Genomic DNA, 16,226 nt, shown 5'->3' with positions numbered 1-16,226 from the left:
GAATGTAGTGTCTTATTTGCCTCTTTCATAATTTGTGTTCTTTTTTTCATTCTTGCCTCTGTTTTCCTTTGGACTTCCTCGGGCATTACATTTCTCTTTTCCATTATCTCCATGTTTGTTATCCACATTCTACAAGAGGTTCCTTCTCCTTCCATCACATGCATTATCTAGCTCCACCAGGCCTACTGTTCTTCATTCCTCTATAGCACTTCCCACTTCTCTTTATCGCTGTCTGCTTCTCTCTCATCGTCCTTGCCTCTGTCTGCTTAGTCCTTCTCTCCTCCAGTTTCCTTTTTTTGCCTCTGTGTTCAGTTTCTAGCTCCAGTCTCCCTTCTCTGCTCTTTCTTCTTTCCTTCCATCTGCTGACTTGCTTCCGTCCCCACCTTCTGTTCCCCTCCTGGGCGTTCCTTTGGCCCACCTTTCCTTCTCCTCTGAGACTTCGTTTTCTTGGTGGTAGGTGGGGGATGATACTGTAAACATCACAAAAATAATTGTATTGAGAACAGGTGGTTCCCTTGGTGTGATAGAGCCTTTGAGTCAGCCCAGAATGCCTGGGCTCCATGTGGTACAGGAGACAACATTGGTGCTGGAGGGATGTCTAGGCCACAGCCAAAAGACCCAAACTTCTAGAACTCTGGGACTTATCTCTGACCCCCACCTTCTCCCCAGCTAGAAATTTTGAGGTACTGGGTCACCTGGGAAGAGAAAGAATTAACCTGCCTTTGTCCCCTCAAGCACACTTCTCAAACACATTCACTTAAGTTACTTCTATGATGCTTGCTCCCTGACTTACCCACTGGTTACTGTGTTCTCTGTGCACCAGATTGTGCCCAAGCCCTTTCCATCATTCATGGTGGCTCCCTGGGGTCACCTCTCCACTAAGCTCCCTGGTCATCCTCCAGGCTCAGCTGCCGACCAGGAATCAGCACATGTGTCACTGTGAACTTCTTGGTTTCTCTTCTTATGCTTTCTGCACAATGCTAGTTTTGGCTCCAAAGAGTAAAACCACAGTTTTTTGTTTTTGTTTTCTGGTTTTGGTTTTTCAAACAACGTTCCCAAGGAGACCTACTTGGACTTTGCTCTCCTTACCCACCCTTCCTCACTTTCTTTTTTTCTCCTTCACCTACCCCTGACTCTTCAGTTCTCATTCTTTCTACTTCAGGACTAAAATTTAAGCACTTCTCATTTTTTTACTCGTTTATTCACTCATTCAACAAAATTTATAAAGTGACTAATATGCTGAGATGATTTATGTACTTTTGATGGTATAGATAGTAGTTGTAAGGTTTCTTTGAAGTCTAGGTCATAGATAAAGACACCTACAGATATTGATCATTAGAAATTTCTAGGTATTTCTAGAGCGAAACAGAAATTTCTATGTGTAGTGGGGGTTTTCTTTAATTGAATTTGTTACTGAATGTGAACTTCAAATAGTTCCCATTTTAACATATATTTTTTTACACCTTTGCAGAATACTAGACTTGAAAAGTTACATGCTTTGTTATTAATTACAATTATGAAAGATGGTAACACTTGTCCAATAGTTAATTTGTGCAGGATGTGCAAAGAAGTGCATGTCTATTTATTAATTCTTAAAACAGCTTGATGCAGTAGATATTATTACCCCAATTTTACTGATGAAACTAAGGTTTGGATAGGCCATGTTATTTGGCCAAGGGCTCTCAGCTGGTGACTGGTGAAATTAGGACTTCAGTTTTGTCTGATACCAAGGCTCACGTTTAGTGACTGTTCTCCATTGTCTTCTGGTATCAGACTGTCCAAAGCAGTGGAAAGGAGAATATGCAATGTGGAGTGACCAAAGGGATGGATATCTGAGGTGAGAATGGTACTTTTTTGACCTGTAAGCCAGGAGATCATGGGGCATAATTTCTGTCTGGCCTACCCACAAGTATCCTCAATCTCTTGAGGATGGTGGATCCCTCCCCACCAGCTGGCTTACCTTCTGAGCCTTGGGCATGTCGGTGTGGCGCTGGGCACGGACAGAGCGGGCAGACTTGGCAGGCTTGAGGGGTGCGCAGTACATCTCTAGCCTCCTCAGATCACAGCTCCGGAAGCAGCACTCGTCCACAATGCCTGTCTGAGGTGCCCTCCGACTGCTTGAACCATACCCCGTGGGCTTGTCTGTGCAAATCAAACACACAGTGGCCTGGCTTTAGAGGGGAAACGGCTTTCTTCAGAGTTCCACCCAGCCCCTGAAGCCTCTTCTCTTTTCATACCTGGTCCACCTACACATCTCAACCTCTTCCTAAAGTTTCCCCAACAATTCCTGACCCCACAGATCCTTCTGGATTCTGATGTGTCTCTGGACTCTGCCCCACACTCCTTAGCATCAACTCATGCAGCATGTACTTGATTTGTGTTAATTCTCGAGTTTTCAGAAACCTGTAGTCAAGGATCTTGTCTATGCCCAAATCTAGTCTTTCCTTAAATACTCGCTTAGGTTGGAGGCTGCTATGAATATTAATGAAAAGAAGATAATATTTTAAGTTTTCTTTATCTTTTTAGCAAATCTGTATAGTTTTTATACAGATGTGTCACAGTTTATACAGTTTATACTGTTTATAAACTGTTTAAACTGTTTATACAGTTTTATATAGCAGGATGGCTCAAGTGTTTGCTCTTTTGCTTAACTACTACTATTGTGACGTCAGGTCGAGTATCAAAGGAGTTTTAAGTCTGGAAAGGGCTCCTCATTTTACTGATATGGAAACTGAGACTCAAGCAATGACTTGCTTTAAGTAATTCATGCAATAAGGGGTTGAATCAGGATTCAAACTCAGATATATTCCCTGCAGAGTTCAAGTACTTCAGAGAGCCCAGGAAACCTGTCGTGTAACTATGGACAAGTCACTTAAGCCTCTTGGGCCCAGTTTATCCATTTGTAAAGTATATTTAATAATATCTTCATTATAAGAATTCTTTGAGGATTACATGAGATAATGTATGAAACGTGCTTAGAACATCACCTGACTTAAAGCAGATCCTAAAGAAATGTTTGTTACGTTCTCTGAGTACCCTTTTCCAGGATCTTATAGTCTGTGACAAAACAGCTTCAGTGTTAAGTGCATCCAGAAGCCTTGGAATTTGGAATTGATAACAGTACAAGTGTGACGGTGCTTCCTCTACTATCACCCTGGAGAGACCAGAACAATCAATTCTGTTTCTTATAAAATAACTACTACACTGAGACAGAATGAACTAAATGTCCATCTTTCATGTGATTTCTAATTACCCAGAGGGCACATCATGAATCAAATTTCTTTTGATGTTCGCAAATTAGTTAGACCTCTTTACTTGGCAAGTAGGTTTGGGTTTAGTTTTATTTTGCATTGTTTTGATTTGGACACATTTTTCCTGGCTCTAGAATTAAAAGAGAGGGCAAAACAAGCTTACATGAATTTGCCATGGGAACTGAAAGTGTACCTAAGTTCTGTGTAATCTTTTTGTTAAAGTAGAACTTCTGTTAAACCAAATCATGCTTATATACCAATAGATAAGGCAGACAAAAGTGAAACTGCTGTAACTCAGGCAAACGTGGGGGGACTGGCACTTGGCTTTCTCTCATCTCCCTTACTTCACTTGGGAGGCAGGAGGCCTGGTCTTCTGCATTGATAATCAGCCTTCATGGAGGAAAATTTGTGAACCACTGATCCTGAAGAGTCCAATCAATCAATCTGGCATATATTCAATCTTTATTCCCGACACAGAAGACAATGTTATAGTTTAAACAAAAAGTCTTACGTTTGTGCAATAATGACACCATTTTTGCAGAATGGTGTTTTGAAGGTCAAAATCCCCATGTATATTTTGAACTCCCTAGTTAGGGAAGATCAGACCCTTGGTAATGGCGTGCTACCAAACTAGTTTGGCTGCCTTGCTGCTTGAAGGGCCAACCGTTCATGGCATCCTCTACAAACCCAAATGTTTTCCTGATGTTTGGCGCAGCAGTCTGAGGATGCTTCCTCCCCGTAAGGCAGGTTTATTGTCATTCTTAGCACAGCTGAGGGTAGTAACTCAGGGAGGGTTCATTTGTGGTCTCTTTGGGTGGGGTCTGCTTTCTCACTTAGGGGCAAGCCCTGTGGGTGCCTCATGGTTGAGGGGTTTGGGAGGGACAGGCAGCTGGCCCCAATTGAAGCCTCAGTAGTGTTTTCACTTGCCATTGGAGAATCCACTAGTACAGAAGACTCTCTGGTTCTGCTCGCCAGCCGGGCTCTGGCAAGCTGAGACTTAGCCAGTCCCCTGGGCAATGTAAACAATGTTTTTTGTTTTTTGTTTTTATAATCTTTTCCTGGGACTATAAATTAGAGGAAAGACACAAATGGGCCTACACGGTTCATTGTAATCCACAAAGGACTTCTACATACTTTTTGCTAAGTGGATATTTCAAGAGGTTGATGGGGTCAGCCAGTTAAGTGTAGCTGATACACTGGTTTTTCTCTTAGGGTGGGAAGAAGGGGACTTGGCCTACGTTAAGGTATCCCTATTGTTCACCATAGGTAATGGTTGCTCTTTGTTGAAATGATACATTTCTTAATGGGACATAATTGGGATTTTTTTGCTGTATAGTGTAGAATAGAAATTTGAAGTTTAAAGGTGGGGCAGTAAAGGAGGTTCCAAAAACCTTCAAACTTGGCTAACTCAGAAACAACTAATTGCAAAATTCATGCTTAGGGAGATGGAGAGGGGTTGGGTCTGAAATTCCAGGACCCCTTTAGCATTTCCATTTCATGCATTTCTAATGTAATCTTCCTTCTGGAGGAAGACACCACCCTAAACCTTGGGTAGACAGAAAACACGATGTACTGCATATTCCCTTCTTGGAGACTATCAGTAGACATGAACCTCACCACAGGTCTATTTCCTCTTATGAAATGGAAAGTAATCATGAGCATAGCAAAAAACAAAAAACAAACAAACAAACAACAACAAAATACCCACAAACAAAACAAACAAACAAACAAACATACCTGGGTACCTGCTTTGTCATCTTTCTTAGATGAGCTCAGAATTTAACATGGCTCAGTCTATAAAATAGCTATGCTTTTCCAGTCCATAGATGAATGAATTTAGGAACAGAAATTTAGGACTTTTTTGTAATGCCCCATAAAAAAGTTTACCTTATATCCATATCTTCTTAAAAAAATATTGTTGAAATGGTGGTATATAGTCTTGGATTTTATCATACATGTAACTGCTGGTTAACTTTAGTTACCACAGTTCTAGAAAGATGTTTTTCTTTGTTCATATATTCATCATAATCTACAACAGACTAATGGCCCTTCATTGGGAATAAATGAATACAGCAAATGTTTGCCTATTGCCTTTTAAAGTTTATTTCATCCTTTGCAGTGTCCAATAAGCTCTATTTCTGGTTCTACATCAAGATATGTAACCAAAGAAATCATTTCTCACTAATTGAGAGGCCACAGTTGAGGGTCAATGTTTTGTCCTTTATCTTCAAATGCCTCATATGACTTCTTTTGTTTCTTTAAATTGAAGTACAGCTGACATACTCTATTATATTAGTTTTAGGTGCACAGCGTAGTGATTCAATATTTATTTACGTTATGAAATGGTCACCATGATAAATCTAGCTACTGTCTGTCACCATACAAAGTTATTACAATGCTATTACCTATTCTCTGTGTTGCACATTGCATTCTTATTTTTTGTTTATTTTATACTCCTTCCCCTCTGATTTGTTTTCTATGGCTGTTAGGCTGTTTCTCTTTTGTTTTGTTTGTTCCTTTGTGTTGTTTTTTAGATTCTGCATATAAGTGAAATTGTATGATATCTGTCTTTATCCATCTGACTTTTTTCACTTAGTATGATACCTCTAGGTCTGTCCATCTTACGACAAATGGCAAAATTCCATTTTTTTAATGATTGACTAATATTCCATTATATATACTATATACCACATATTTTTTATTCATTCATCTATTGATGGACACTTATTGCTTCCCTATCTTGGCTATTATAAATAATGTTGCAGTGAACATAGAGGTACACATATCTTTTCAAACCAGTGTCACATTTTCTTCAGATAAATACCCAGAAGTAGAATTCCTGGATTATAGGTTCTATTTTTAATTTTTTGAGGAACCTCCATACTGTTTTCCATACTGTGGCAGGACCATTTTGTATTCCCACAACCAGTACACTCCTATTACTTTTTTTAGAGAACCAAAATTTGGTATTTGTTGCTTTGGGCTAAAACTAGAAGACTGAAACAATATGTTTCACTGGAAAGGTTGTAAAATCATTTGCTCCAATATCAATTTTGAGGAAAATAGGGACTTATTATGACATGTAAATTATAGCTGTTGTCATCATGATTAATTTTTAAATGAGATAGAATGAATTTTTCTATCCTTGCTTTTATAAACTCCTCATTAGGAACTATGTAATTCTGCTCCAGTGGGCAGTGTCAGAACTGGTAGGTGAATGGGAAACAAATATTGCCTTAGTATAAGAAGAAACTTCTAACAATTTGTACTCAAAAGTGTTAAAAAGGGGATAAACATCTTTTAAAGATAATGAACTACCCATTGTTAGAAACAGTTAAGTAAAGACTATATGAACACCTGCCAGAGATCTTAGGAACATATTCCTGTACTGTACACAGTGTATGACTGCCATGGTGCCATCTATTTCAGATTCTGTAACAAGTAAAAAGTGGAGGAGAAAACCCTTCTAGGTCAAATATTCAGTATGGTTGGAAGTTACTTACATTGTCTTCAAGAAAGAGGTTTAAATATTTTTTTAACTTAGAAAGTGAAAATATTTTTTTTTTCCATTTATTACTTGAGTTCCCCAAGAGGCTTAAAGTATGTTTTCCTCACTTGGGACTACCAAAAAAGAAATAGAATAGAAAAACAAGAGTCCTTTCTACAAGTAGGTACATTCACAGAGTTCTGTGGTAGTGGCATTATGAAGTGACTATATACTCATGAAGTGACTATATAGCATGAACAGATAACACGTATAAAATCAGACAAATTTTTTTCTTGCTGACAGAGTCTTGACATTGAAATTTTACTTATTTATTTATTTAATTAGTCAGTAGTTTTGCTCCAAAGCATGCACACCAAATGTTGCTTAGCAGACAAACTGGCCACCACCTAACCTAGGCTTTGACTCCACTACGCATAGGCATAACATGTAGTCACAGTGCACTGCTGTGTCTTGAAAGTAGGCGAACAGACAGAATTCCAATGGTTAAGCAGCTGGCTTCTATAATAATAGCACTTCCCTTTAAATAATGCATGGTCAGTGGAGTAATTCAATAATCTTCAGGGCAAACTTGCTAGTTACAAGGGTTTTGGGCAGAATTGTGGCATCATCAAAACCACACCAATTAGCTGAGTCTCACATTTTGTCATGGAGGCAAGCAACTTGCTTCCCTCCATCTCTGAAGGAGAAGGTGTAATGCTGAGATTAAACTGGGAGAATAATTTCTAAAACAAAGAACTCTAGTTGTGCATTACTGGTAGAAATGATACTAACTCTTCTGGTGCTACGTATGCCTGTGCTTCTTATAGGTTTCTCGGAAGGCAGTTGGGATGCTGTACTGAATTTTAATTTCCTTTGAAACTTCCTCTCCTATTGAGAAAGCTTTACTTTAATTATTTAAACCCTGTCAATGGAAAGAGGAGACATTGATTTGAAGTATCAATATTTAAACAATGAAAAATGCAAACATTTTGCAAACAGGGAAATATTCTGTTCTGAAGACACAACTTGCGACTATTTGGGTTCTGAGGAATAAAACTATTTTCTAGAAATTGCTAACAGGAATAGGTTCTAAAGTCAATCATACTTGGAAGGCAGAGAAAAAGAAATAAGACAATTCAAGTTGGCTGTTTCTAAAAAAAATCCACAACTATGTGTTTGATGGAAAACACAAATGGAGTTATTAAGTAATAAGAAACTACTTCCATTTAACTTTGATTAACTGAAGATTGATCTCAAAATTAACTACTATAGTAAGAATCCGCAGAAGCCAGAAAATTGGGTTTCTTACACCAACTATTTATCCAAAACCTCCAGACATGTTGACAATTCAGAGTAACTCAGAATGATTAATTTCTTAGGGCAATGTTTTCCCATGGGCCACCTTGTCTAATAAAAAATCATTCAGTTGACATAATTTTGCATGGTATACTCTAGGAAAGTTGGGTAAAATATGAGTAATCTTGAACTTGTCTCTATTTTAGCATTTTAATTGTTATTTTCATTGGTGGAAAAGTGAGAATTACTTCTCAATCCTTCATACACATTTTATGGCTTCATATGGAAAACTAGACTCCTTTCATGAATTTCTAACATAAGGAAAATTGCGATAAGGCTATTTATCCAAACACAAAATGTGATACATTGATGGTTGATATTTTCTGAATTCATAGGATTGGCATTTAGCTTAAAGACTTTTGATGAGTCAGTATTTTACCTTTAAAAAATTTTTATGGAAATCACACTTGAATGAAAACAATTATTGAGATATATGTTATCATACGATTAGTAAAGACACAGAAAGAGGCTTTCACTTCTGTAAACTAGGTACATTATTATGCACTTAGAATAATATACATGCACACACTTACACATGTATCAGGGAGTCAAGTGACTTACCATCAGTATCAAGGCTATTGTCATACACTTTGAAATTAAGATTGTTTTTGAAGAAGTTTTTCTGCCTTATATGTTGCTAGTGGATTCTACACATTTCTGCTTTTCTACACAAGAGCTTTCCAAGTAGGATTGACCTTTGGCATTTGCAAAAGTGAACACTGAGAAAATGTCCACTTTTCTATGAATTACCTATCATGAACTTTTCTGGAAAACCTATCAGACTTAGGCATTGATTTCATTTTGGCCTATGTTAATTTTTAACTGCCGGTGTTTGCTGGTCCCACTACTTCTCAGTTGGACGAGGTCATCTTTTCTAGGAATCTTGGCTCTACTTGACCCCACCCCCACCCCCACCACTCAGCAACTCTTTCTCAGCTACTAAATCCCCACAACCCCAAAAGACCAAAATCTTCTCGTTACCCAATCAAGTCAATGTTTGTGTATCTGTGGGTCTGAAAGGAATGAAGGAGAGATCTATGGGGCTTCCATTTTCTTTAAAGCCTCCTTTCTTTTGGAAGCCTCATCTCAAGGGCAGGTGTAAAAATAGTGTTACTTAGTCCACCTCTATCTCTAAGACCAGGAAACTAAAGCACAAGGCCTAGGGACAAGAGCAGAAATATTACCGTTTTAGGACTCTGGAGAAATGGGCCAACAGAGTGGGAAGCAACATGATGTATTACTTTAGCCTGATACAATGCCCTGGAGGACAACCGTCTTGCCAGGACAGCACAATTTACTAGCTTAGGTCTGATTCCAAGGCTTGGAGGAGATAGATGTAGCCAACAAAATTATGTTTTGGCAAGAGAAATGCTTTGCTGGACAGAAATGTTGCCCTAAGGGAATGGTTTGGTTTATCAACGTCTAAGGTAAACGATAATCAAATGCCAAGAGGTCATTTTTATGTTTGAATGACTTCAGTTGGGCCTGCTATATAAGTTAGCTACCATTTTCTAGTTACATAGTTTCAGTTATTTAGAACATATTGCAGGATTTGAGCATGATCTGCCTGTGACATCAGTCATACCAATGAAGGAGGCAATATGTGGAATGGCTAAAAGCACAGGTTTTGGAATCAGACAGATCTGGATTCTGCCACTTATTCACTGTTCACCTTGGGCAAGGCACCAAATATTCTAAGACTCAGAAGTTATAGAAAATGGACATATGTAAAAGAGTACCTCCAAGATTAAGTGATAATGTGTGCAATGTATCTTGTACAATGTCTGGTATGCAGTAAGGTCTGGATAAATGTTAGCTATTTTAAGCAGTATAATTACGGAGTTGAGTTGGATAACATAGCTCGCTGGGCAGGTGTTGTCCTCCTCTCTTAATCTTAAAAATGTATCCTTTCCAATGTTTTGTTGAAAAGATCCTTTCTAGATAGAGGAGGACTACTTGCCATTAAAGTAAATGAATAACCGTTCCCTTGGAAAGGATATCCAAACTATAGTTTGTCTAGATTGTTCTAAATAGTTTCAATCTAGAATAGACCCTTTGAAAATGGGTGCATCTATCAAGTCAAACAAGGCAAAGTCATATGGGCTTATCTTGAACTCTTGTTACCTTTGACTTTTCCCCAATAGCTATTCAGTGTTACCATCCCCATCCATCCACTTCTTTGAGAAACAGTGTTGCAAGGCATGAGGTGTGTGCGGGCAAAATAGGTGGTGAGAAGTGGTTTCCCAATCACTTTCCACCAGCGTCCGTATTTTTCTCCTCTCTCTTCACTTCATGCCTCAGCTCTTTCTTTCCTCTTCTTTTCTGAATCTTCTCCTCTCTTCCTACTGACAACCGCTGATGTTTTTACTTACTGATGAATTCTAAGACAATTTCTATGCAGACTTCATAGTAGCCTAGGAATTAGAGTTTAGTTCCCTCCCCAGAATGACTGAAAACTAGGGCTACCTCCCCTACCAACCTCACTTTGGGAATAAGCAGTCACCAAGTATACAGTGTCACCAGGCCCACTTAGTCACTACTCCATCTTGGACCCATGCCTGAATAAGATAAAAATAGACAACAAAGAGAAAGAATATGAAGGGATGTTGAGGAATTACGTATATGGACTTCACTTATCTCATTTTTTTAAGAAAGAATATGATGGAAATTGTAAGATGAGTCTGGCTCCAACCTGGAGATTGTAGCCATGCTACCAACTTTATCTCTTCTACTTGCATTGTTACTGTTCGTTTATTCTTTCAAATGTGGTAAGAGAGGCCTTGTAGGCAAAACACAAGGCACTGGTGAATAGAGGGTAACACCCTTCTCTCTGGTGCCACAGAAAGATGAATCAGCCAAAAGAGTATTGAAACACATTCTCTTTATTTTTAGTTTCACTCTAAAGTCTATCATTTCTCTTTTCTTTGCAACTTGGCTCCTGCTCTGCGTTCTCAGGGGCCCTGTTCCCTGTCAGTCTCCCCACTCAGGCCTCTGTGTTTTGCTCAGGGCACATCTGGAGATTTTCCCAGGGGTGGGTGTGACACAGTCAGGATGGCAGGTGAAGGGGTGACAGCTGCCAGGGCAGTCTGGCGTGTCTGACGGGAGAGTGTTGGGAGGGGGAGGCCCCGTAAGGAGAGGCACTGGGCCTGCCTCAGGGAGTGAGCTGCTGGAAGGCCGCCTCCACAGCAGCAGACATAGTTCTCGGCATTATTGTAGAGAAGGAACAGCCAGAGTGAGCGACAGATTGAACACGGGGAGTGAAGGAGGAGGAGGAAGGGAAGGAGAAAGTGGCCAGGGTGTTACATGATATAAATGACCACATGGCGTGCAGTTTAGTGCCAGTTGGGTTGTGTGTGATGTCCCTTTCATGCCGGTGTGTTACCAGTGCTGTTCCTGAATTGAAAGGTCCTGGGAAGTGTTTCTGTAACACCTACAAGAGTGTCATATGCAGAGAGGGAAGAAGAAGAAGGCCATGTGGTATATTGAAAGCAACATTGGATTTTAGCTCCAGATCCTTGGTGCAAATTCACAGGTCACCTCAACTCTCTGAGATCCAATTTTCTCACGTTGACCACCAAAGTACTGGAGAGCATCAAGCACTCCTAACAACATGACCGTAAGGATTATCTGGCTGGTTATGCTACCCACTTTTTAATCAATAATGTACATATGGCATATCAGTGTTTCTCCTTAATCATCGGGAAATATATTGTGAAGAGAAGTTGGATGAGACAATCAGGAATTTCCTCTCTGTCAGGTTTAAATTTATTATGAAATAAATTTTAGGAAGGAAAGAGTTTAGGAAAAGCAAGGATCAGTGTTGGATTTGACGGAAGAAAATAGGGAATGTCTAATAGGGAGGCAGGCTTGAGTAAGAGGAGGGGACAAGACCATGTATAGGGATTGAAGAAGCCAGTTCAAGGAGGATACAGGTGTGAATTAGAAAGAGGGTAATAGGGGGAGTTATTTATTGGGGCTGTTGAAACAGCAGCGAGAATCAAACTACATTGTATGAACCAAGGTCCTGAAGGCTTAGAGGAGTAGGTGAGGGATGGCCTTCATTTGTGTGGGCACTTGGAAATGAAAATTAGTGTGAAATTGTGGGCACAGTCTTTTACCATTACTTTTTACAAAGCTGCATCTTCAAAAAATGAATAAGCAGACAAGCCCTGGGAGGGTTGCTAATACTGTTGGCCAGAATGCTAAACTTGTAGCCCTCAGAATGGCTACAACTTTATTTCGCTGGTTTTCTTGGTGTCTGTGTATGGTATATGAATCCTCTGTGAGATAATTCAGTTTCTTCCAGGGGAACACACGCATAGTTTCCCTGGAAAATTCCAGCTACAACCATATGCTGTCTCATCTCTGATAAAGTGAATGGGCTTCCAGATAGGTCATCATCTCTACAATTGGTACCCAACATCTGCCCAGCAGATAAAATTAGAAGATGACCACTATAAACATGGCTTTTCAAACATCACCTCTTTTTTTGGTAAACTAAACTAATGTTACGGTTACTAAAATTTTAAAATCTGTACAAGGAGTTCTCAAGTTGTAGTATTATTTATCAAAATACCAAGCGGATATGCAGATTAGACTGAACAGTTCATTTAGGGTTATTATATTATTTCAGGAACTTTCAGGTAAATTCTGGACTCATGAGACCATCTTTTATTTCTTTTCTTTCAGTGGAATTTTGCTGCTATAATTTTTCTCCCTTTTCTCTTAACATTTGATTATTTAAACATGACCAATAGACTTGAAAGGCTTTCCTTAAATTATTGTATTTTAGAATTTCATACATCTTTGGACATCATAGCAAACTTAAAGTCAACTAAAGAGATTTCTTAGCAATCTGGCAAATCACTAAGCCTGTAAGCTTTTAACCACCCACTCATCCTAATCTTCTTCCCCCAAATATTATTTTTCTGAATTGAAGAAGTAAATTATGAATAAGGAGAGGGATACATGTGGTTAAGTTGTGGCTTGTGTCCACGATAAATATTGTTCTTAATTTAATTTCATCTAAGACCCATAGCATGCCTACCTCTTTAAAACTTACGAACGTTATTTAGCAAATATTATTCTCAACTAAGTAAAATCTCTGATTTTCTTACTTATTTTACTAAATTTAGCAAAGAAAAACACTTTCATCTTTGATATTCAAAATCACAAAAGAGAAACCAAACTCCTTTCTTTTTATTTTTTTCCTCACATAGTCAAACATGCTGTGAATGACCACATTGCTCCGCTCTGGGATTCCACTCTGAGGCAGTGGCCTCTTGGCCTTCTATCCAGTCGCTCATTTCCATGAATTTACTTTCTGAGAACTAGAGACAGTTGCCCCAGAAGTTGTTTTTCACTTTATCCATGATTGGGGAATTCATTAGCCTCATTGGGAACAAGTAACCTGAGGACTAATGTGTCATATTGGGACAGGATATTGCTTGTGGGACATTTTATTTCCTTTAACACTTGCCTTCTGTCTGCTCTCTTTGGCTCAGATCTGGGTTTGGGAAGGTTGCATGGAGGCACTGCTTATACTAATACTTAAGCAAATTAACTTTGTCTTAACTCCGGCAGGAAGTGAGGGCCCAAGTGAGGGCTAACAGATCTCTCCTGATGCTGAGTCTTTTAGCAGGGCAGTCTCAATTTTCTCTTCCCAGCTTTCCAGAAAGTATATTCTTCCCTGCAACCCCCCACCAAGTCTCTCATACCTGTGAGAAAGGAGAATATCAAGTCCATTGACTTCTTGATAGCTATGGTCTCCATAATCTCCAATATGTCAATTAGATGCGTGTTTGTATAAAAACTGCATATAGAAACCCTCAGTTTGATAAGAAGAAATGATCCTCAAGGTCTTGTAGCAACTTCTACGTACTTGGGGTGAGAGGAGAGAAGTAAAGCTCTTTGAATGAGTTGTAAGGGTTCTGATAAGAGAATGGGGGAGAGAGTTGCATGCATCCTCATTTCTAAACTCAGAGTTCATGTCATTGATGAGGACTTCTTAAAGAAAAGAATGATAGGACAAAGGGGGCTGTTGGCCTAGAAACATTTTAATTACTTCTAAAGACTTGCTGACATTTATTTTTCTTTTCAAACAACTTCTTGTTTTCCTCTTCTCCTCCTCCTCCTTTGCTCTGGTTCAAGATGATACCCTGGTAAAGGTCACTTGTGAAGTCCTTGTCCTTACATATCTTCTCACTGAACCAGTGCTCCCACGGTCCACTGAGATCTGCCCTTGGCAGACATTTCCCGGAGTTAGACTATGAATCGTCATAAATTCCTTGCATTCTTCACAACATCTGTGCCTTCTTTTGCCACATCTTTTTTCCTGGTACTCAACAGGCCACAAATTACCCTGGACTTCTCTTTTCAGGCTGTTGATGTCTTAACACTCTCCTTTCAAACCAAATTCCTCTCTTGTCCTTGGCTGTTGCTCTTGGCTTCCCAGACTTCCCATCTCCCTCATCTGGGTTAGTCATCTGCGGCATCACCAGCAGTGTCTCTTTCTCTTAGCCTTCTATCTGGCCTGAAATTATGCATTTCTTCAAATGTCAGAGTTACTGTGCTCAACCATGCTCCCTGCTTGGATGCTTAGTTAAGCTCCCTAACATGATTTAAACACTCTAGTGCAGACAGTACCTCCCTGCATCAAGAACACTTGACAAGACTCAAACCCAGAGGATACTGGTTAGCCAGTGGAAGAGAAAGAACTATAATAAGACCCAAAGATACAATCAAATGAGGTTGCAAACTTTTCCAATAAACACAAGTTTCTCTTGGGAGTGAAAGGCAACATTTCATTCATTCTTTTGTTGATTTTATATTTAAACTTATTTTTTTGACATTTAGAACAATGGGGGCCTTTGCAATAAAAACATTACCTATAGCTTCCTTTTGCTGAGTGCTTTGTATTAAACTACTATAGTAAATAGTATTTTTCCTATTTTTTTTCATTTATATCCTACAGTACTACATGGAGTAGGCATTATTACTATATCCATTTTATGTATGAGGAAACTGATGCTTGGTAAGGTTAAGTAACTTGACCCAAATCATACAGTTAGAAAGTTGCAGAGCCAGTTCCCTTCAACTGAGGACACCTTGAAAATGGGAGAAATCCCTGGTGAGGAAAAACTCTGAATATGTAACTGTTACTCTGAATATGTAACTGTAACTGAATATGTAACTGATTCTCAAAGACATGTAATGCTAATATCCATAAAGGATGTGGAGGAGGCCATCTATGTCAGCCAACCCCATGGTTTGAGCATGAGCTGTGGACAGTTTTACACTAGGTATTTTAGACAGTGTCAGAAGGAATGGCATGCATGGCCTCAGCCCTTGAGAGAGAAGTCTATGCAATCCTGCAGTTTGGGGTACAGCTGGGTATGGGATGCTCACATCTCACCCCGTACACTGTGATTCTTTCCAGTTCCAGATGGGGCAGCAGCTGGGCCATCTTGTTTCCAATTCTTTTGAATTACCAATGTTATAACAACTTCAGGAGAAATTGAAATAAAGAAATTTTACCCATAATCTTGATATCTCAACAAATAATATTATCTTCACTTAAACATTTTTTTCTAGTTCTCATCCAGGTGCACACATCGTTTTGACATAGCTGTAGTCACAGCCTTAATTGAATGCAATATTGTTTTCTTTGCTTAACATTATATTACAAGCATTTTACACATTGCTACATAATCTTCATAATTATAATTTTAAAGCAGCAGAATATTTTATTGAGTAGATTTTTCATCATTTAGCTCTTTAACCGTTTTCCTGTTACTAGACATTTAGGCTATTTCTGGTTTTATCATTATTTTAACTAATCTAGCATTATTTTTGTGTACACATCTTTCTACTGTTTGAGATCATTTATAAGATCAGATTCTCGGGCGCCTGGGTGGCTCAGCAGGTTAAGCCTCTGCCCTCGGCTCAGGTCATGATCTCAGGGTCCTGGGATTGAGTCCCACATCGGGCTCCTTGCTCCACGGGGAGCCTGCTTCCCTCCATCTCCCTTTCTCTCTACCTGCCTCTCTGCCTACTTGTGATCTCTCTGTCAAATAAATAAAATCTTTAAAAAAAAAAACAAAGATCAGATTCTCAGTTGGAATGCCTGGGGG

General features: G+C 39.2%; 1 protein-coding gene across 3 annotated transcripts in view; it reads right to left on the bottom strand.

Moving 5' to 3' along the window:
- IGF1 (insulin like growth factor 1) overlaps positions 1-16,226 on the bottom strand; it is a 78,450-nt gene that overhangs the window by 19,716 nt on the left and 42,508 nt on the right. For 2 of the 3 annotated variants that reach the window (XM_045084779.1, XM_045084780.1), the window contains exons 3-4: positions 1,961-2,142; positions 419-470 (exon numbers count right to left, since the gene is read on the bottom strand). In XM_045084779.1, the coding sequence (XP_044940714.1) occupies positions 419-470; positions 1,961-2,142 (234 nt within the window). The remainder of the gene's footprint in view (positions 1-418; positions 471-1,960; positions 2,143-16,226) is intronic. The other variant, XM_004742995.3, reaches the window with a different exon arrangement.

Source organism: Mustela putorius, unplaced genomic scaffold (assembly GCF_011764305.1).
Source record: "Mustela putorius furo isolate JIRA1106 unplaced genomic scaffold, ASM1176430v1.1 tig00000788_pilon_pilon_pilon, whole genome shotgun sequence".
Lineage (NCBI taxonomy): Eukaryota > Metazoa > Chordata > Mammalia > Carnivora > Mustelidae > Mustela > Mustela putorius.
This window is presented reverse-complemented; position numbering and strand designations above follow the sequence as displayed.